We start from the raw sequence: 24,212 nt of genomic DNA on the forward strand, positions 1-24,212 counted from the left end.
TGATGGAGTAGGTTTTAAGGTGCCAGTTTTGACAATCTGCCCTGCAAAGTGGCATAACCCATCTCACAAGAGTCAACTTTACTTCTCAATATAAAGAAAAACTGCCTTCAGCTGCAAAGTCAAACTAATTGACTTAGAATCTAGAAAACACAGTTCTGCTACTGTTCTGTATCTCCCCTTTGAAAGAGCCAAATTCTTTAGATTCCTGTTTCTGACAAGTGAGCTTTTTAAAGAAAAGTTTAAAAGTAGGAAAGAAGTAAAAATATCAATTACTCAGAAGGCAATAGCATTTGCTTAGGGACTCTCATTGTGCTAGTTCAATACTGATGAAAGTTATACAGAGGAAAACACTATCCCAGTGAGTTCACTTTTTGAAAGCTTTTTAGGTATGAATCTGCAAGCCATTTCCATTTGAAGAGCTTTCCATTTATGTTAGGAGTTTAAAACTACAAAGGATTAAAAAAAAGTAATCCATAAAAATAGAAAGCCAGTTAATAAACCACTCCTCCATTGATGTTCCAACTACATCACAGAAAATCAGTATTCCACCAGTATAACTTAAATATGACAGAAATTAAGTGACCGATTAATTTTAAAATCTTTAGGATAAAACCTTATTTTTGCTTCACAGGTATTTTAGTCTTTAGAGAATTCATTGCCTCAAATATAAGAACTTGAAGCAAACAAAATATAGCTGCCTTACCTGGCCCTGTCTGGTCTACTTTGCAAGTGGAGTCCCTTCTCTCAGTTCTGTATTTTAGCAAGAGATAAGATTGTCCTTTTTGAAAGTCAGCTAGCAGACATTATTTGTGTGCTGGCTATAGTGACTGCTTCATAGTATCCTTCAACCATTAGAGATTAGTGAGCTGTGCAAATGTTCTCAAACTAATGATTTATTTACCCAATGTGTCTACTATTTTCATTAGAAATTTTTTGCACATGTACCCACTCCAAAATAAATATCTCTCTACAAGACCTACTTTATTATTCAAGTAATTTTGTTAAGACTCAAGAATTTTTAGCTGAATTAATCTAAATGAGGCAGAGAAAAGTTTTGTCTGGATTACCAATTACCCCTACATCTTCTTTGTTTTCTCAACAGACACATGCAAATATATAAGATAAATCTGAACATATTTTGAAAGTAAAAATATTTCCTTTTCAGGGTCTTTCCTTCTATTTAGTTATTGGAGTGCTTGCTTTCCCACCCCCCAAAGAATCTGTATGTCCCAGACAAATGACAATCCCTAAACCATGGACACACTGGTTATTATTTAGTTATGAAAAAAAATTATCTCCTCCTTCCTTTTAATTGTGATTCATATCCCATTTTATGTTATAATATTCACTAAGCTAACTTTTCTAACATCATATTTTTCTTGTAACTACTACTATTTTAACTTTTAATAAAATTAGCAACACCAAATATTGCAGTACCAAAGAAGTTGAATAAAGTAAAAAATAATTTGGCTAAATTTCTCTGGTGTAAAGTTATGTTTTAATTTTTATTATAAGTATACTTAGAAGTTCATCCAGCATTTTTCAGTCTTAAAAAGCTAGTCTCCTAAAAATTAAGGCCTCCTTTTTTCCTGAGGTTTTTCACATCAATTTGCAGAGGGAAGGAATCTTTAGATAAGCAGCCAGGCATTTGAATTCTTAGATAAACAGAACCTTTCAACCTTTCAACATTGACAGAAAAGCTAGATTCCACTCAAGATGAGAAGTTAGCAAAAAATAAAAATTGATCCCACTGAAGAAAAAACTTGGGAAACCAGACACATTTATTTTAAATAAAGGTAACTATATTATACTTTTTACTACACATTATTTCCAAAGAGATCAAAGATGACTCTTACATAGTCTTAACCATTTCTCTCCATCCAATTCCCAAGAGTATAGAAGTAGAAATAAATCTGCATATATATCTATATCCTCTAACTATAGGACATATAAACACAATGAAACTCATTTTAATAATAAAGTTCACTGTAAAAGTCTATTTAATTGCCAAGTTGACTCACTGACTAAGCCTTTTGCAGAGAGAGTAACATGACCTTTATCAATCTTAGAGATACAGACTAAGCATCCTTAATCCAAATATCTAAAACTTTTGATGACCAAGACAACACTGGAAGTAGAAAATTCAACACCGGACCTCATATAACAGGTCACAGTCAACCAGCAGGTACACTAAAATGACTGCATAAAATTACTTTCAGGCAGCTGAACACCAGTGGCTCACGCTTGTAATCCTAGCTACTCTGGAGTCAGAGAATAGGTGGATCATGGTTCAAAGCCAGCCCAGGCAAATATTTCATGAGACCCTATCTTGAAAATACCCAACACAAAAAAGGGCTGGCAGAGTAGTTCAAGCAGAAGAGGGCCTGCCTAGCAAGTGTGAGACCCTGAGTTTAAACTCCAGTACCACCACCAAATTAAAAAAAAGCTTTCAGGCAATGTATAAGGTACATATAAAACAAATAAATTTCATGTTTAGACTTGGCTCTCATTCCCAAGATACCTAAATTAAATACATTCAGATATTCTGAAAATTTTAAAAATCTGTAATACTTCTGGTCCCAAGCATTTTGAGAAAGAAATACTCAACCTGTATTAGAAAAAAATTACAATGAAATGCATATGGAATATAATAAATATTGGTTAGTCCCATATTTTATCAAAAGGAAAACTCTAACAATTGCCCCTTCTAAGTATGTTGGTAAGTCATTTATGACACTGACGCATACCAGTACCCTAAAGGACATTATGACAATTAAAGAAGGAATAACTTAGGTTTAATAATCCCTCATAAAATCAGGATAATAATGCACCTCATGGGGGAGTTGAAAACATTAGATAAGCTGGTGTATGGAAACCACCTTGACAGCTCCATTTGGATTGGTAGCTCCTTGATATTTAATTTGTCAGAATGTCACGTAAACTTGAATAAATACCAACAACTTCTACTAAGAGTTACTTTTCAACTCTGTCAATGTTTTCCATGGGACAGACTGACTGAAGAAAGGAAGTTTTGACCTTGTAGCCTTTCCATATGCCTCAGAATGTTCTTCTGATCACACCAGAGGAGCACAGCTGCAGCCCACACATCTCCAAACACAACCTTAGGTCCTCTTCAGCTTCCCAGGAAGAGAAGAGCCCATTTAGTTTGAAACTTACCTCCACATGGCGCTAAGATGCCAACCATGCTGCCTGATACGCTTACAATCAGGAGTGTGTTACGAGCATAGGCTAAAGCAGGGCCTATGCTTTTAAAAGTTATCCTTTGTTTTTAAGCCTTCTTCTTAATCTGCTTTACTTATTTACATGTATTGGAACATGTACATGTAACACACACACACCACAACTTTCTTAACACAGCAGGCCAAAATCAACCATGAAGTTCTCCTTACCATAGTTGTAATTGTTCCGGAAATAGGTCTTCTGTGTAGCTCTAATGGGCTTACATTTGCAGCGTTCTGAAAATACATTTTAGTTATAAGCAATTTTTCAGTATTAGCTTTTTTTGTTTACTCATGTTTTTTGGTAAGACTACGTATGAATTTGGTAGTGAGAAGGCTCTTTACAATTCTACATGTCTGATCTTTTTCTCTGGGAATTGTATGTTTCTTTTATATACATAGCCTATTATTCAATATCAGTATACTCTTAAGTGACCAGTTACCAACTGACCAAATTCTGAGGAAACACTGTACATCCCATGCATGAAATAAGCACAACCCCAAAATCCTGAAAGGAGCATGCTTAGTGCTAATGGAAGCAGAATGAGTGTTCACTGAGAGGCAATTTTCTATATATGCTCAGATATCTGGCACACCCCTGTGGAATATGTGTATGATGTTCACATACTTTTTACAGATTACACAGGACTCATTCAAATATTAGATCCTGGATCTGAAAGCAACTCGGATGTTCTACAATCCAGCAAAGTAAATGAGGCTCTGAAGAAAGGCAATGAGCCCCTTCAACAGGTAGAAGAGGTGCCATTATACGTAGTGGAATTTTCATGCTATTGGAGAACATCAACATGCACACATTTTGCAAAGAGGAATTCCATATTTTAGAAATATCTGGCAAGTAGTGGCCCAAACACACACTTTATGTAGTACAAATGTGAGCAATAGACGTTCTAATTATTTCAAAGTGTTTCATCTACAGATTACTTAACATTTTACAGAAGAGATTATCACACCTTTTATAGAAGAGCTATACCACCAAGATTACTCGGCTAAAAGTGTATGTCAGAGTCAGTGTAAATTGTCAGCAAAGTCAACATAAAAATACAGAAAATATACAATTACCTTAGCAAATATTTGATTATGGGTAAAGTTTACTCTAAAATACTACCTCTGAGAAAGCACCATCAAAAATTACATGATGAAATCAAAGTGGTGGATAGACCATTTTGCATTGTGCAGACCTAGACCTGCACAATTTCAAACAATTTCTCCAGATTTTCATGGTAGTAAGGATCAGGTAATACTGCTTTTTCTGTCAACCAACATACCATCAACACAGAGGGGGCACATAATATTTTCAACAGACCCTTACACTAACTTTTTAAAGCACATAACAGCTCAGGACAGGAACAGGCAGCTGCTGCCAGCCTGCCTGTCTATTCACTGGCTGGGTAAAGCTGGCAGCAGGGTCAGATAGCCCTGGCCCATCTTGCCACTTTTTTTTTCTTTTCTTTTTCTTGCTCTCTTAATTCCCTACTGACTGGGACAGTAAAGTTAAAATAAAATGCAGAGAACAGCAGAAACCTGTAAGCACCTGGGAGTACCTGGACCTGCCATAATACATGAAGATACAGAACCTCTTACTGCAGCCTGCCTATGCACACCTCGCTACCTCTCTCTGCTGTAGTGTGTCTGCAACCTTGCCAACAATAATGCAACACAGAGAAACACAGAAAGAGAACTGCAAGCATCTGGGAAGATTGGGATTCACCAAAGACATGCAGACACAAAACCTGTCTGACACCTGCCTGCGCTGCCCTGTAGCAAATCTGTTTCCAACCAAGGCATTCTGCTAACCTGCCAGGTGAGTGCAACACACTGTTTGGGAGGGAACCTCATACTCTAGCACAACTGGGGATCCTAGTGCACCCCCTCTGGACAAAACTGGTTGCCAAATACACAGAGGGAATATTTCCCCTCTGCCTGGGGAGAAGGGGCAGAACACAAAGCTGAAAAAGCCCATGTGGGGGTGGGTGTGACTCAACAGCCGCGTGGGGAAAGCCAGGCACTGTACTGCTTGGAGAAATCTGGAGCAAGCTGAAACTGAAAGTCTCACCAAGAAAAAAGCTCATTTCTAACTCACAGGCTTGCCCTTGCTCATTTATTAAGCCCTCACAGCACCACTTCTGAAACCTGCCTGCTCCAGAGGCCCCACCCCACTAAGTAAGCCTGGGCTCAAGCACCCAGAGCTGAGACACCCCCCCTTCCCCCGCCAAGCTGTCAGACAGGGAAGAACAACATTCATTGCCACACAACCCAACATACCAACCTTAAGAAGGGACAGTCTTGGCCAAATCTCCTATTAAAAAAAAGAAAAATCGCACCTCAACCTGAAATCAGAAGAAAGAGTCCAGAACATTCATTGAACTGATTTATATGATTTATATATATATAAATCAGTTCAATATATATTATATTATTACATTATATATAATATAATATATATAATTACTTTTGTTATTTTTTGTATATTTTTAAATTTTTTAATTTTCACTTTTATTTTCTTCATTTTTTTCTTCCATCTTATTGTTACCTAACTCCTGTCTTCATTCTGTCCCAAAACTAACTCACTCAGCCCTCTATTGTCCCACTTTCCTTTCTCTATCCTGATTTTTTCTTTCTCATTTTTTCCCATCTACTCCTCTTTCCTTCCCCCCTCCCTTTCCTCTCCTCCCGTTCCCTTTCCCTGCACTACCTTGACCTCCTCAAAATGCACCAGCCACTGAATAATCTACTATACCAACTTTATACATTACTCCATCCTTCCTATTCCTTGGCATAGGAAGACATAGAAACAACTAAATGAACTCAGGGAGAACTTCAACAAAATCCAAAATGAAACAAGACTATAAAAGAAAGAGATATATGAAATAAAGAAGACAATACAACATATGAAAGAGGAATTTAACAAAGATATGGAAAACCTCAAAAAAAGAATCAAACAGAAACCCTGGAAATAAAAATTTCCATAAATCAAATAAAAAATACAGGGGAAAGCCACTCCAGCAGACTAGAGCAAGTGCAATACAGGATCTCAGGACTTCAAGACAAAATAGATATTAACGAAAAAACAGAAGAACTCTTAGACAAAGGATTCAAAAGCTGCAAAAGGAATACACAAGAAATCAGCAATTCCATCAAAAGACCAAACCTGCAAATCATGGGCATCAAAGGAGGAAGAGAGGTGCACACCAAAGGGATACGTAATATATTCAACAAAAGAATAGCAGAAAATTTCCCAAGCACTTGAGAAAGAGCTATCCATTCATGTACAGGAAGCCTCTAGGTCACCAAAAATGCTTGACCAAAATAGAACCTCTTTATGGCATATTATCATTAAAATAACTAGCACAGAGACCAGAGAAAGAATATTGAAGGCTGTAAGAGAGAAAAAACAAATAATATATAAAGGTAAACCCATCAAAATAACACAGACTTCTCAATTGAAACCTTAAAAGCAAGAAGGGCATGAAGTGAGGTATTTTGGGCACTGAATGAAAATAACTTCAGCCCTAGGATACTCTGTCCAGCAAAACTATCATTCAAAATTGATGGAGGAATAAATGTCTTCCACGATAAACAGAAACTAAAACAATATATGACCACCAAGCCACCACTACAGAAGATTCTGAAAGGAATCCTACACATAGAAGATGAAAACAAACATAACCACGAAAGGATGGGAAGTATTAAACCTCATGAGAAGAACAGACAAGCACTGAGAGAGTAGCACTGAATCAGCTGCATACATCCAAATTCTTAAACAACAAAAACAACTAAGTGGCAGGAATCACCACATACCTCTCAAAACTAACACTGAATGTTAATGGACTCAACTCCCCTATCAAAAGAAACTGTTTGGTAAACTGGAATAAAAAGGAAGACCCAACAATCTGTTGTTTACAAGAGACCCACTTTATTGACAGAAATAAACACCTGACTTAGGGTAAAAGGCTGGAAGATGATTTACCAAGCTAATGGCCCCTGAAAACAGGCAGGAGTACAATATTTATATCAGATAAAGTAGACGTCAAGCTTACATTTGTCAAAAGAGATAAAGAACACTTCATACTAATAAAAGGAACAATACATCAAGAGGAAATAACAATTATCAACTTATAGGCACCTGATGTTAGTGCACCCAACTTCATTAAACATAGACTAAAGGACTTTTAAAAGCACATATAGACTCCAACACAGTGGCAGTGGGAGACTTTAACACCTGTCTATCAACAATAGATAAGTCACTCAGACAAAAAATCAACAAAGAAATCCTGGAACTAAATGACACCATAGATCTAATGGAACTGACAGATGTCTACAGAGTATTCCATCCTGCAACAGCACAATATACACTCTTCTCAGCAGCCCATAGAACTTTCTCTGAAATAGATCATATTTTAGGGCACAAAGCAAGTCTCAACAAATATAAGAAAACTGAAATAACCCTCTGCATATTATCTGATCACAATGCAATAAAACTACAACTCAACAACAAAAGAAGCAGCAGAAAATACTCAAACAATTGGAGGTTGAAAAACACCTTGCTCAATGATCAGTGGGTCATAGAAGAAATAAGAGAAGAAATCAAAAAGTTCCTAATTTAATGAAAATGAAAACCCAACCTATCAGAACCTATGGGCTACAGCAAAGGCAGTCCTAAGAGGAAAGTTTATAGTCATGAGTGCCTATATTAAAACCACAGAAAGATCTGAATAAATGACCTAAAGCTACATCTCAAAGTCCTAGGAAAACAAGAACAAGCTAAACCCAAAACAAGTAGAAGGAGAGAAATAATAAAAATAAGGACCAAAATTAATTAAATGAGACCCTTCAAAATAAAAAAAAACATATAAATAATCAATGAAACAAAAAGCTGGTTCTTTGAAAAAATAAGCAAGATTAACAAACCCCTGGCAAATCTGACTAAAATAAGGAGAGGAAAAGACCCAACTTAATAAAATTAGAAATGAAAAAGTAGAGATAACAAACACCAAGGAAATCCAGAGAATCATCAGGGACTACTTTGAGAACCTATATTCAAATAAATCAGAAAATCTAGAAGAAATGGACAAATTTCTAGATACATACAACTATCCAAATTGAATCAAGAGGATATTAATCACCTAAACAGATCTATAACACACAATAAAATTGAAGCAGCAACAAAGTCTCCCCAAAAAGAAAAGTCCAGGAACTGATGGATTCTCCACTGAATTCTACCAGACCTTTAAAGACAAACTAATATCAATACTCCTTAAACTTTTCCATGAATTAGAAAGGGAAGAAACACTGCCTAACTCACTCTATGAAGCCAGTATTACACTCATCCCAAATCCAGACATAGACACAACCAAAAAAGAGAACTACAGGCCAATCTCCTTCATGAATGTTGATGCAAAAATCCTCAATAAAATAATGGCAAATCGAATCCAACAACATATCAGAAAGATCATTCACCATGACCAAGTTGGCTTCATCTCAGGGATGCAGGGATGGTTCAACATACACAAATCAATAAATGTAACACAGCATATTAATAGAAGCAAAGACAAAAACCACTTTATCATCTCAACAGATGCAGAAAAAGCCTTTGATAAGACTCAACACCACTTCATGATAAAAAGCTCTAAGAAAACTAGGAATAGAAGGAATGTACCCTAACATTATAAAGGCTATACATGACAATATCATACTCAATGGGAAAAATTGAAACCATTTCCTCTAAAGTCAGGAGCAAGACAGGGGTGCCCATTCTCTCCACTCCTATTCAGCATAGCTTAGAATTCTTAGTCAGAACAATAAGGCAAGAAGAAGAAATAAAGGGAATACAAATAGATAAAGATGGAGCCAAGCTATCCCTATTCGCACATGACATGATCTTATACCAGAAGATCGAAAAAAACTCCACCCAAAAACTCCTAGACCCCATAAACAGCTTCAGCAAAGTTGCAGAATACGATGTCAACTTACAAAAAAAAGTAGCCTTTCTATAGACCAACAATGAACAGATTGGGAAAGAATATAGAAAAATAATTCCATTTACAATAGCCCCCCAAAAATCAAATACCTAGGAATAATCTTAACAAAGGATGTAAATGACCTCTACAAGGAAAACCACAAACCATTGAAAAAAGAAATCAAAGATTACAGAAATGCAAACATTTCCCATGTTCATAGATTGACAGAATCAACAGAGTAAAAATGGCTGTACTACCAAAAACAACATGTTCAATGCAATTCCCATCAAAACCCCAAAGACATTCATCATAGACATTGAAAAATCAACCCTAAAGATCATTTGGAAACACAAAAGACCACAAATAGCCATGGCAATACTGAGCAAAAAGAGCAATGCTGGAGGTATCACAATACCCAACTTCAAACTATACTACAGAGCCATAGCAATAAAAACAGCATGGTACTGGCACAAAAACAGATATGAAGACCAGTGGAACAGAATAGAGGACCTGGATATGAATCTACACAGCTATGCCCACCTAATTTTTGATAAAGGTGCCAAAAAACATACAATGGAGAAAAGACAGCCTGTTCAACAAATGTTGCTGGGAAAGGTGGTTATCTGCCTACAGAAAACCGAAACTAGATCTATGTTTGCAAGTATCAACACTAAGTGGATTAAGAAACTTAACATCAGACCTGGTACCTTGAAGCTGTACAGGAAAGAGCAGGGAATACACTGAAGCAACAGGCATAGGAAAGGACTTTCTCAGTAGAACACAAGTGGCTCAGCAACTAAGAAAAAGGGTCAACAATTGGTATTACATGAAATTAAAAAGCTTCTGCATAACAAAAGAAATGGTCTCTAAATTGAAGAGGCCACCCACAGAATGGTAGAAAATCTTTGCTAGGTATTCATCAGACAAGGGACTGATAACCTAAATGTATAGGGAGCTCAAAAAACTAAACTTCCCCCAAATCAATGACCCAATAAAGAAATGGGCAACTAAACTAAACAGAATTTTTTCAAAGGAAGAAGTCCAAATGGCTAAAAAACACAGGAAAAGAGGCTCACCATCCCTGGCCATAAAGGAAATGCAAATCAAAACCACACTAAGATTCCACCTCACCCCTGTTAGAATAGCTACCATGAAGAATACCACCAACAACAAATGCTGGCAAGGATGTGGAGAAAAGGAACACTCATACACTGCTGGTGGGAATGTAAGCTAATACAATCACTATGGAAAACCCTATGGAGGCTCCTTAAAAAACTAGAAATAGATCTGTCATATGATCCGGCAGATATCACTCCTAGGGATATACCCGAAGGAATGTGAATCAGGTTACAACAAAGGGACCTGCACACCCATGTTTATTGTAGCACTATTCACAATAGCTAAGCTATGGAAACAGCCAAGATGCCCCAACTGCTGATGAACAGATTAAGAAAATGTGGTATTTATACACAATGGAGTTTTACTCAGCCACAAAAAAAGAATGAAATTTTGTCATTCTCAGGTAAATAGACAGACTTGGAGAACATCATCATAAGTGAAATTAGCCAATCTCAGAAGGCAAAAAACTGCATGTTCTCCCTCATATGCAGATTGTAGACCTAAAACAAACGCAGCAAGGGACATGGGTCACACTAAGGGGAATGAAGTTGATGTGCTCACTGTACAGGAATGAATATAGAAATTTTAAACTGGCCAGGGCCACCATGGGAAGCAGATTAGGGAGGACTGAAGAGAACTGGAAGAGGTGAATCAACTGGAGCTGTAATACATATATGCATGTAAACAATGCAAGGAAACTCCCTGGGTAGCTATCTTTATCTCAAACTAGCAAAATCTCATGTTTCTCATTTTATCTTTTATGTTTTTCTCTTCTACAAAATCAGAAAACAGGAGGATGGAAGGGGAAGGTCATCTGGCACTGGTGGGAGGAGGAAGGTGGTGTGAAAATGGTAGGAGGATGAATGTGATACAAACATGTATGTAAACACAAAAACGATACCTGTTGAAACTGTTCCAGGAATCGGGGGAGGAATGAGGGAGAGAAGCGGGGAGGGGTGAATTCAAAGATGACATATTTGATATATTATAAGAACCTTTGTAAATGCTACAATGTACCCACATGCAGTACAACAACAAAAAAATTAAATGATATGTGTTTCCTCTATGTTGACACAGAAGACAGAGAACAAGAACATGAGTCAGAGAAAGGAAGCTAATTTTAAAAATTTCTGTTTGAAATGTGTTTCATGTTGATATGGGGACCAATAAAAGCCAGAAGCTTTTGTTGACCACTTGATATTGTATTTTCTAATAAAAATACATTTTATTCCAGGCAAACCTGGAAATAAACAGCAGCAGTGTTCAGAAGAATACAGTAGATTCTTGGTATCTTTACATGGTTTCAAGGAGACCGCCATCGAGGAGAGATCAGGATGCATAGAGCTCAGTGCTGTGCTGCAGATGTTTGATTAATTTTTCCCATAATGCCTCCTAACTTCCACTAAACACATGCTGTCTTTCAACAAATCTCAAAATTTCACCTAATCACATAAATTAAGCATATTCACTTTTACCTTGCTTTGGTGTTTGATGCCCAGCACCACAAAAAAGTAAAATAAAATAATACATGTAGATAAATTACCTACATATTTATAATTCATCAGAAATATTTCCATACTGTAATTTAAAAATTGGCAAAAAATACAGCAACTGTCACTGAATTGAATGTAATTTGATGTTGCTACCCGTATAACTTTGCTTGAAGCATAAACAAATGGATTTCATAAAACTTCCCAGGAAGAGAGTTTTTAAAAAATTAAAAGGAATTTAGGAAGATCTCTTGAAGGTATTTACATAGCAATGTATACAATTACATTATACATAGCTAGACGATTACTTAATAGCTAACAACCTAAGCAATTAAATTCTTGGGGTCAAATTTTGCTCATCAGCAATGCACTTATTATTCCTGCTGGTTTCTGAGGAGCAGTGATGGATTACACGTATAAGGAGTCCTTTCTACCCCAATCCCTTGTTCTTGCTAGAAGTAAATATCTGTCTAGTTCAAGTAACTACTAGCTCAACAATCAATAGCCTTATAAGGAGGAATGAAATTTTATATTCACAAAGTTCATACATGGAGGAACTTCCTTTCACTTTTTTATTCTTGTTCAACCCAAACATATTTCTAGCTGAAGGTGTTCATGAAAAGTATCTTAGATCAATAGACCTGAAGCATTATCTCTCTTCTAAATCATGTATACAGACACAGACACATACATATACCAAAGCCTAAGAACAAGGAAATTGCAAAGAGCCATAGAGAGATACAATGCATGTTTTACTACATTTCTGTGCCTTCAGTGCCAAATCAGACGTTACAATTTACTATTCTTTACTACCAATAGCTTATTTCGTCATACTGTGACTTTTAATTGGGCCAACAATATTACCTCATTACTTGTTTAATTATTAGTAGTCTTCCTTTCCCAGTTTCCTGATGGCACAAAATTTTAAGTTTTGGTTTCTACAGTGGCAAAATGAAATCTACTACTTACTGAATTCCATAGCAAAATCATTAGACATTTATTTTCTTATATTCTGTTGTTGAGAAGAAAAGCTTCTAAAGGAATTAAAATCTGTCTGATAGCTTATATAAATCCAAGAGGAAAATTTTAAGAATAAAAAGGAGCTGGCTTTGATAAAATAGAGTAAGTTAACAACAAAGATCTCCAAATGTAGGCAATGTTTTAATATTAGAAGTTCATTCACCTCAAAGTCTAGAATTAAATACAATACCCTAAGCTACGGGACAGAGAGCAATGCTACATCTCATAAGCAACCATGGGCCATGACCAGGACATTGTCACAGGCAGTTCACATCCCCTCACTCAATTCCTGTAGCCACTCTGCTAGAATTACTGATTTCCTATTTCTCCGCTAATGAACTTGAAGACTGTTTAGTACAAACTTGAGTTTATCACGCTAAGACAAATTTGAAAAGTTAACATGCTGAGCATTCTGAGGCTAGGGCTATAGCACAGTGGTACAGCTAGCATGCACAAAGCCCTAGGTTCAATCCCTAACACTTCAAAAAGAAAGGAAGTAAAGAAAGATGGAAGGGAGGGAAAGAAATGGGAAGGGAAGGGAAGGAAGGAAGGAAGGAAGGTCTATAATTCCAGAGTAGCCCTACATTAATGTGCAGTGCTGAGCAATGAATGAATGATAAACATAGGTCAAAGGGGGAAGTGATTACATTTTTCTTTATTCAGTTTTGATCATATTAACAAGCTTATTTGTTGAAAATGCATAAGGATGATAGTATTTTGATGTGGTTTTAAAAGATGTAAAGGATTCTAAGTACCTAGAGCTGGGCATGGTTGGGGCACAAGCCTGCAGTCCCAGCCCTTGGGAGACTGAGACAGGAGGATCATGAATTCAAGGCCCATCTGAACTACAGAGCAAGACCCTGGACACCCCCCCACGCAAGAAAAAGGGGGAAAACTAAAAGAATTTTAAGTACCAGATATATTTACGAAGTTTAATACCTTGTTTGAGGTTAAACTTCCTAACTGACCTTTACTTGAGATTGGGTCTCATCCTGTAAGACTATAATTAACTTCACTAGACTCCAAAAATTCCATGACCATAACTTTGGAAAATTACTCTCTTTGAATGAATTTTTTTGTTTGTTTTATTTTTCAAGGAAAAGATCTTAAATCTGAGCTTAGAATTTATTGTCAAAAACTGGGGAGAGAAAAGAAAATACAATTCTATTTGCATTAAATTTTCATTGTAACTCTTTCAAGACTGACCCCTTCCTAGTCAGATCACATTTTAAATACTTTTAAACATACAATGCCAAATTCACTATGCATTTTATATTTTGGCATTTAACTCCTGAGACCCACTTGTCCTCCTTCCCTTCTCTTTGAGACACATAGGAGCATACCACAACAAATTTTAAAGGGTATAAAACAGTTTATGATTAAAGATCTATAATCCTTAACTCTGACCTTAATATCTAGAGCTATATTTTTGACTGCCTACAAGAGGTGCCTGTGAGTATGTTCTTAAGTAACTATAAATATCTGCTAACATCAGTCACACCATGAATTTGTCTTTCTCCTGCAGAAATGATAGCATCCACTGACTATATAAGCCTGGAATTTTCAACTTCTCTAAGTACGAGATGGGAAAGGGAAAGAGGGTTAGCATTTATTGAACCCTTTCAGTAACTTGCATATTAATTCATTCACCCTATCAAAATTTATCTTGATCACTTGCTTCATTCCAGGCTTTGCAATAGACATAATGCCAATACAGATAATCCAGAGGAGGATACATTGGATAAATAATTAGAACTGAACAATTTATTGCCATGTGTGAGACATGCCATGAAAAAAAAATGTTCATGTGTAATGAGAACCTATAGCTTGATGACCTAAACTAGTCTGGCCTTCTATTCCTCTGAGGAAATGATATTTAAACCTAAAACCTGAAAGATGAGCTATGGTCATCTAGGCAGGAGTTATATTTTGATGTAAATCAAGATGCAAAGTCAAAAAAAACTGTGTGAAATGGCCCTCAAAACTAATGTTAGTTAAGAAATAAACGAGTTCGTTGAATTTAAATGGCAAGGAGATGACAGGATCCTGAGCAAAATGAAGAATAAAACTTTGAAAGCCAGGACACCTCATCCACTACGCGAGAAGAAAAAGGAGAGGGCCCTGATGTTGACAGGGTTTTAAATTTGTTGATGGGAGGATAAGGTAATTTCTTCAAACAACTTTCCCTTTCTTACTTCAGGATAAAGTGACATCAGCTGTGGGGAATGAGAAATTGAAAGAGGTGAGGTAGAAGGGTATGAGGAGACAAAGTACAAAGCAGCTAGTTCAAGTGGAAAGGCAACCCTCAGTAGATGGGATTGCTAGACAAAGCTGGTTGTCCAGTTAAATCTTCTATCTTAAAGTTTATCAGTCACCCTAGCTGAGTAATTTTCTCCAGCAGCTGGAGTTGGAAATTTGCTAGGTGAGAATAGCAGAGGAAAAGAAGTCAAGGAATTGAAGGTGTTTTAAAGGGAATGATTATTACTATAGACAATGAAATCTCAGGGTACAAGGAGGCTGGAATTGGCCATATAGTGAGTGGTGGTTGACGGGTAGGCAGTCAGTAAAGAAAATCAGTGGTGATGGTATCAGAGCAAATCATCTGCAAGGAAAAGAGGCAGTGAGTGGGCAAAGACAGGGATGCTTGAAATCTAGGTTATAACACTAGCACCATTACTAGAGGGCAGCATTCCAAATGGCCCACAAAAGTGAGCAGTTTGGGTAGAACAGACAAGCAGGTGAGCAAAGTGTTGGTTCATCTGGTGAACCATCAAAGTCACTTAAACAGCAATGAGGTGGATGCCATTAGGGAACTGTTTCAGAGTGCCTTAAATGGAGCATGGGCAACACACCATTTGGTCTTTCACGTTAGCTCCACTATCTTTTAAAAAACAAGATGATGGAAAAAAATCCCTAGATTCCACCCCTAGGTCCAGCCACATTCCCTCATCCCCAAATTCCAAGTCATCAAATGGACACTTTATGAAAAATCTATAGTGTCTTATTGTTCCTAGGACATTTTTTTAAAAATACCAAAATCCTACTTTCCTGATCTCAATGATGAAATAGAGGAGAGGGGAGAGAATAACAATGATGCAACTCCTGCAGATTCAGAAACCAAGAACTTATTCAACCAGAAACAATATTTAAAAGGCGAGAGATAAAAATCCTAATGGCATTGTTCTCATACAAGGGTGCACTGTTATGCAATAAAGAGAATGAAATAACACCAGAAATAAGTGAGTAAACAAAACACTATGGTAAGCAAAAGTAGCCAAATAGAAAAAAATGTATGATTCCATCTGCATTTTTACTAATGAAAATTTATAGTAATGAAAATTAGAACTGTGCTTCCTGAAGGTAGGCACAAGGAAATTTCCAAGGCTGATGGAAATATTCTCTATCTTGATCTGGGTGATGGCTATGTAGATACATACATTTGTCAAAATTCAATGTGGCATAGACTTGGTATTTGTGTGTCCTACTGTAAGTAAATTAGACTTTATTAAAGTACCATTAACACAAAAATTCATTAAGACATTCTTTTCATTTTTTCCATAAAGTGGAGTGTGTCATGGCTTAGCAGCAATCTATTACATGTTTAAAATAATATTTGTTTCCTAAACATATACACAGGGCAAAAATACCATATTAAGTTTTCTTTTGGATTAAGGCAACATATGGAAAATGTGATGAAGTTGTCTGGTGAATGTAGGCTTTAAAAAGCAAATGTAACATTTGCTCAACTTAATTGCAAAAACAAACCTCAAATATTGTGATAAAGAACTCAATTCATAGTAATTTACACTTTGCAAAAGGGAATTAGTTAAGATTGAGAGGACTAGCACTATATTAATAAGAAAAGGAAATTTATTTCTTTAAGATTTATGTTTTTGGAAAATTATAATAAACTCCCTTCTGCAAGTTTTCTGGATCTAAGAGTCATTCAGAATATCCAAAATACAAAAAGACTCAATGTAATTTTGCTGTTTTCCTTTATGACATATGAGGTGTTGAGTTTTGTAATATACTCCAAAGAAGTCAATGAACAAAAAGACTAAATGGATTTCAGATTTATCATTCTACTCAATGCTAAGCACATGAAAAAGAGGTAGAAGAAAGGGCAGTGCCAGTCACCATGTACTCCTTCATGTCCTGGCCATGGCATGTAGTGTGTCTGAACAAGTAAGGGTTCATTCCATTTTGGATGAATGGTAGGAGAGACGACTAAAACCAGCTGTGAAGCTTTAGTACCAGGGACCTAGGAAAACAATAGCGCCACATACTAAATAATAAAGTTGTGCTGGGCTATGGTGGCTCACAGCTATAATCCTAGCTACTCAGGAGGCGGAGATCAGGATGGTGGTGAGTGAGTCAAATGGTAGAGTGCCTGCTGACCAAGTGTGAGGCCCTGAGTTCAAACCCCAGTAATGCCAAAAAAGAAAAGTTGCAAGGAGGAAATTTTTAATTAAGAAATTATTTTAGTTATTAAATACATTATTATTTGAAGTACAAATAGGTAATTAGGTGTCTCTTGAAGGAAAACTGTGGTGTTCTACCTGGGCAAGTGATCATAACTACAGTCACAAAAGTGATGATGAATCTATACTGGATGAATGCCAATGGGAAGAAATCTTCATGAGGAGAGAGGAAAACAGGTCAAGCACAGAATCCTCTGAACCTGCCCACAGCTAGGGGTCAGGAGAAGCAACTAGGACAATTTGGACAATTGTTTTGGTAGGTGTATGCTGAGGAAAGAGAATTTGCCACAAATATCAGTTACTGCAAACTAATGGGGGAAAAGCCCTCTGTAGGTATAAGCTACTGTACAGTTACAAAAGTACTATTTATCTATCCTATTTTTTTCTTCTGTTAAGGCAAAGAAGTTGTTCCATGTTAATCCAGCCTCTGTAGTCAGTAAACATTTGCAGAAGGGAGCTGGGAAGTCAATGCAATCTGTATAATACTGGGAAAAAGACCTTGAGTGATGATTTGGTCTAGTTAATTTGTATCACAAAGTAGCAAGTGTATCTCCTCTCTAGAGAAATTTGTGTATTTTTTAATGTAAATGCTCACAAGTTGGTTGTCATCACACAATACAAAACTGGTAAAACTTTTCTGGAATTGCTTTGATTAAAAAAAAAACATACTTTTTTCATTGAAGCATTTGGATATCTCCCTTATTTTCTGTGCTGATTTGACAAAGGTCACTCAGTGGAATGGAACTAAAATTGTTTGCTTCTTCCCATACCCTACACTATTCAAATGGACAGGATCCTTCCTTATTGTGACAGTGCACTTACAACAGTAAGGCACACTCACAGGTTGGGAGCTTCTCAGAGTCATTATCTCCAAAAAGAAAAAAAGTAAGAAAAGTTGTTAACCTTTGAGGCAAAGAACGAATTAATTGGAGTGAAAGAATTTCATTTCCAAATTCCAGACACAAATAGCTTGACATTTTGGAAAGAGGTCATTGTATGGGTTACAATGTGTTTGTGTGTATGTGTGTGTGCCTTTCTCCTTTCCTGTTTTATTATGATCCATCTCAGCTGTTACATTTCTCCAAAGTATAAAATTTTGAGTGTGAACAAATTACATTTTCTTTTTGGAACATGTGAATATATTAGTGTTTTTTCACAAACAGAATCAGCTTTGGCTTTGCCTGTTTGTTTATTTTCCTCACCCCTATTATACAAGAGAACAGGAAAATATTTTTAAAAAAGGAACAGTAAACACTCAACCAAGGAACACTACATTCATTCTAGATAGTTGAACTATTTTTGTATATTGTTTAGGGTTGTTGATGTCTTCTTTCTTTCATAGGTTGACCAGTGAATAATTAGGTTAAATCTAACTAGGTTGACTCCTGCTAACATAAAAATATCAACATTCTCCATAGAACTTTAAATAAGACCCAAAGTCTTATTTACTTATTTGTTATATTTTATTCATTTTATATATTTATATTTTATTTATTATATGTTTATTTATTATTATTCAAATGTCTAAAATTACTCTCTATATAGAGAACTAGTAAAATATCAACTCATGTGAAAAGACAATCGGATGAAACAGACGTTGAAATTTGGAGGCTACTTAAAAAGATGGACATCGATCTACCATTTGATCCAGCAATACCACTCTTGGGGATATACCCAAAAGACTGTTACTCCAGAGGCACCTGCACATCCATGTTTATTGCGGCACTATTCACAATAGCCAAGTTATGGAAACAGCCAAGATGTCCCAGCACTGACGAATGGATTAAGAAAATGTGGTATCTATACACAATGGAATTTTATGCAGCCATGAAGAAGAACGAAATGTTATCATTCGCTGGTAAATGGATGGAATTGGAGAACATCATTCTGAGTGAGGTTAGCCTGGCTCAAAAGACCAAAAATCGTATGTTCTCCCTCATATGTGGACATTAGATCAAGGGCAAACACAACAAGGGGATTGGACTATGAGCACATGATAAAAGCGAGAGCACACAAGGGAGGGGTGAGGATAGGTAAGGCACCTAAAAAACTAGCTAGCATTTGTTGCCCTTAACACAGAGAAACTAAAGCAGATACCTTAAAGCAACTGAGGCCAATAGGAAAAGGGGACCAGGAACTAGAGAAAAGGTTAGATCAAAAAGAATTAACCTAGAAGGTAACACCCACACACAGGAAATCAATGTGAGTCAATGCCCTGTATAGCTATCCTTATCTCAACCAGCAAAACCCCTTGTTCCTTCCTATTATTGCTTATACTCTCTCTACAACAAAATTAGAGATAAGGGCAAAATAGTTTCTGCTGGGTATTGAGGGGGGGAGCGGGAGGGGGTGGAGTGGGTGGTAAGGGAGGGGGTGGGGGCAGGGGGGAGAAATGAACCAAGCCTTGTATGCACATATGAATAATAAAAGAAAAATGAAAAAAAAAAAAAAAAAAAGAAATTATCCTACAGTGTCTTTCAGGTAGCTATTATAAAAATGCCACCCCCAAATTAAGGGTGAGTACTCTTGAGATGAATGGAAAATAGACATTCTTAACAATGAAATAAAAATGTAATGAAGAACAAAATGGAAATTTTAATTTTGAAAAACACAGTAACAAATATCTGGATGTATTCAATGGCAACATGGAGATAACTAAGAAAAGAGAATGAACTTAAAATCAGATCAGTAGTAACTAAACAACAGAGAGAGAAAAGATAAAGAGAACAAATCAACAGAAGTTATGGAGGCAATAACAAAAGATCTAACATTCATATCAGCACAGAAGTAGAAGATGGTGCAGTGGAAAAAGTAGGGATTTGAGTAAGTAATTTCTTAGCATGTCTCAAATCTGGCAAAAATTATAAACTTAGAGCTTCAGGAACCTCAGTTTAATCCTAAAAAGGATAACCTCAAAGAGACCAACGCTCAAGCATATCATAAAAATCAAGCTCCAAAAAACTAACAACATAGAAAGAAATATTGTGTGCACTCAGCAAACACTGATGCATTACTTAAGGAGGAACAGTAGTTTGAAAGACTGCCAATTAACATCCCCAAAAAATTAAGTTCAGAAGTAAGTATAATATTTTTAAGAGCTAAATGAACTGCTGACCAGAGTTCTATAGGCAGTGAAAATATCCTTTTTTTCCAGATAAAATAAAACAGAGAATTTGTTGCTACCAGAACTCCTATAAAAGAAGTGCTAAAAGAATTTAGCACTTCCAAAAGAAAAATGATACCAGAAGGAAGTCTGCCATGTAGAGAAATAAGGAGGAATAATAAAAATTATAAACATCTGTATAAATACAGCAGGCTCTTATTCTCTTCTTGAGTTGTTTAAAAAATATTTAATGGTTAAAAGAAAGAAATGATATCTCACAGGGATAAATATTCACATATAAAATATGTAAAGAAATGTATATATACATATATGCATAAGGGTATGTATATAATATATATATATATATAAAATACATGTATCACAGTATTGTAGAGTGTATGGGACAGAGAGAAGAGGAAAGGGAAAGAAAGAAAGTAATAGAAATGAAAAAGAAAGAGAACAAACAGAACACAAACACAATGATAGACCTAAATACAAAAATATCAATAATTACGCTAGATTAAGTGGCCAAAATAGACCAATCAAAAGACAAAGATTGGCAGAATAGATTTTAAAAATCAACAACAAAAAAATGACCCAACTGTGTGATATCTACAAGAATTTATTTCAGTTTTATCTTTAAAATAATAGTAAGTGCTTGGCCTCATGGCTCATGCCTACTTGGATGACAGAGATAGGAAGATTGAAGTCTGAGGCCAGCCCAGGCAAAAAGTTAGCAAGACCCTATCTCAAAACACAAGTCTGGTGTGGTGGTTCATATCTATAATCCCAGCTACCTGGAAGGCAGAGGTAGGAGAATTGCAGTCCAAGGCCAGCCCAGGAAAAAGCAAATGACCCAATATGAGAAACAAACTAAAGTGAAAAAGGCTGGGGGCATGGCTCAAGAGGTAAGAGTGCTTGCCTAGCAAGCATGAGGATCTGAGTTCAAACCTCCATATAAAAAAAATAGTAAAAATTTGCTTAAAAAAAAGGCAAGTTAAAAGTAGAATGATAGAAAAAGATAAACACTGAAAACACTAATCAAAAGAAACCTGGAGTGTTCTATTAATATCAGACAATAGACTTTAGAGCAGAGAAAGTTCACAGAGACAAACATTGCATAATGAATGAAAACATCAATTCACCAATGTGACATAAAAATATTCGATGTGTGTACACCAAAACACAGAGCTTCAAAATAGTTCTGTCAAAATGGAGAGAAGTGCAGAGACATAGGAAAATCCACAAAAATATTTGGAGAAATATTTGGAAACACTCCTCTCTTAGTGAGCAATAGATCTAGTAGACAATGCACATACAGGTAAAATACCAAGGTGAAATCCCACTGAACAATGGACAGATGCCTAACAATGAAGGACATGAATGTAAAAACAGGTCACACTAAAGGGAGGTCACTAATGGGAAGGAGAGAGTAAAAGAAGGAAGGAGAATATGGTTGATGTACTTTCTATACAAGAATAAATTTAGAAAACTTAAATTTGTTGAAATCACCATAAAAAGGGACTAAGGTAGAAAGGAGAAAAATGAAGGGGCTATATTACATGCATATATATACATTGAATGTCATAATGAAATTCTCTGTATAGCCATCTTAAACAAGCAAAAATATCTTTAAAAAAATAAAGGACAAGAAGACAAAATAGATCCTGTCTGGGGGTTGGTACCAGTGGGAGGGGAGAGGATATAGGGAAAGGGTGAAGGAGGCTGAATGTAGTGGAACTATTATGTATTCATGTATGAAAATGGAAAAATGAGACATGTTGAAACTATTCTTAAAAGGGAGGGAAGGAGATAAAGGAGAATGGGGGGGAATCTAACTAAGATATATTATAAGCACTTTTATAAATGTCACAATGTACCCCCAGCATAACAATAATATGATAGCAAAAATTTTAAAAATAGATCTAGTAGACAGAAAGTTGGCAAGAATATAAAGGAATTAAATAACAGATTCAATCAAATGAGTCAAATTCACATTTAAAGAACATCCAACATAAACACAAATACACTTTTTTTCCAAGTGCACATGGAACATTCACCAAGATAGATCACATCTTGGGTCATAAGATAAACCCTTAAAAAATTTAAAAGATTTGAAGTCATACAAAGTATGTTCTATGACAAAAATAGAATTAGAAAAATTAATAACATAAAGGTGACAGAAAATTCCAAAATAGAAGCAAGTTAAACAGTACAATCCTAAACAATGCATGAGTCAGGAAGAAGTTTTGAGGGAAGTTATAAATATTTTGAACTGAAGAAAATATCGTTTTATTCTACCAAAATTTGTGTTATGTAACTAATGTTATTCTTAGATGAATAATTACAGTATTAGATGATATGAGGAAGTTCTCAAATATAAGCTCTATCATAAGAACATAAATAAAAAAATAACAAATTTATACATAAATAAATGCAAAGCAACCAGAAGGAAAGAAATAGAAATTAGTAAAGTTAATAATGGAAAAACAATAAAGAAAATGAATTAAATCAAAAGATGGTTCTTGGTATCCATAATGTATAATAATTACTTTCAAAATGCAATATTTAGACTACAATCCAAGATAAAATTGGCAAAACAACTGAATAGACACTTGACCAAAAGAACATATGTAAATAGCAAATAAACCCATGAAAGACATACAACACCAATGACAATTATGCTATGCAAATTAAAACCATGATGAGCTAGCACTACATGCCTGCTGAAATGGCTAACAATTAAAAAAAAAAACCTATGTGAATAAATGAATTAAAAAAACTGCTACTGAGGATACAGAGCAGCTAGAATTCTTAAACATTACTAATGCAAAATCGAATGGCCATTTTGGAAATAATTTTGCATTTTTAATAAATTTAAATATACACTTATATATAATATATACATACAACTCAGTGATCTTATGCCTAGCTATTTACTCCTAGAAATAAAAATTTATATTCACACAAAATCCTGTGCACAAATATTTATAGAAACTCTATTCCTGATTGTCAAAAATTGAAAACAACCCAAATATCTTTCAAGGACTAAAGGGATAAATAAATGGCAATACATCCAAGTAGTAAAATATTCAACAACAAAAGGAATGGACTATAGATACATGCAACAACTTGGATTAATCTCAAAGGCATTATTCTGAGTGAAAAAAATCCAGTCTCAAAAGTTATAGACTCTATCATTTCATTTATCTGACAATTCCCAGAAGACACTATAGTGAAAGAAAACACATCAGTAGTGGCCAGTGCATAAGGGCAAGGGGAACCTTGTGATTATAAAAGAGATATAGCATGAAGAAGTTTTTGGGGAGCTGATGAAATTATTCTGTATCCTGATTGTGGTTACATGAATCTATATATTCATTAAATTTCCTATGTATCAAACTGAACACCAAAAGAAAAGGTCAGTTTTTATTATATTCTAACATTAAAAATAAAATGAATATAAATAAGGAAATAATTTTCAAGCTTATTCTTTAAATGTTAGGGCACAGATTTCCACAAATAAGACTTGAGTACTGAGATCATATCAAAGACTAATTTGGCCAGAAATGAACACCAGGAAGATAGTGATATACTCACCACTGCTTGCCTCTCTACAGTTTCCATTACTAGAATCCACAGGAAAATCTAAAAGTTAATAGAATAAAGAAAGAGTCATAATATATTTGCTATTTCAATAATTTCTACATAAAATCTAATTCAGTGACAAGTTTGGTATGGGTAAGAACCAGGCATCTCAAAGAAGTGGATCCTTATTAACA

At 35.6% G+C, this 24,212-nt stretch overlaps 1 protein-coding gene across 2 annotated transcripts in view; it reads right to left on the reverse strand.

The window, feature by feature from the left end:
* Window positions 1–24,212, reverse strand: part of Frzb (frizzled related protein) — a 41,170-nt gene that overhangs the window by 9,750 nt on the left and 7,208 nt on the right. For both annotated transcript variants that reach the window (XM_074071229.1, XM_074071228.1), the window contains exons 2-3: window positions 24,031–24,078; window positions 3,411–3,476 (exon numbers count right to left, since the gene is read on the reverse strand). In XM_074071229.1, coding sequence (XP_073927330.1) covers window positions 3,411–3,476; window positions 24,031–24,078 — 114 coding nt within the window. The remainder of the gene's footprint in view (window positions 1–3,410; window positions 3,477–24,030; window positions 24,079–24,212) is intronic.

Source organism: Castor canadensis, chromosome 4 (assembly GCF_047511655.1).
Source record: "Castor canadensis chromosome 4, mCasCan1.hap1v2, whole genome shotgun sequence".
Classification (NCBI taxonomy): Eukaryota; Metazoa; Chordata; class Mammalia; order Rodentia; family Castoridae; genus Castor; species Castor canadensis.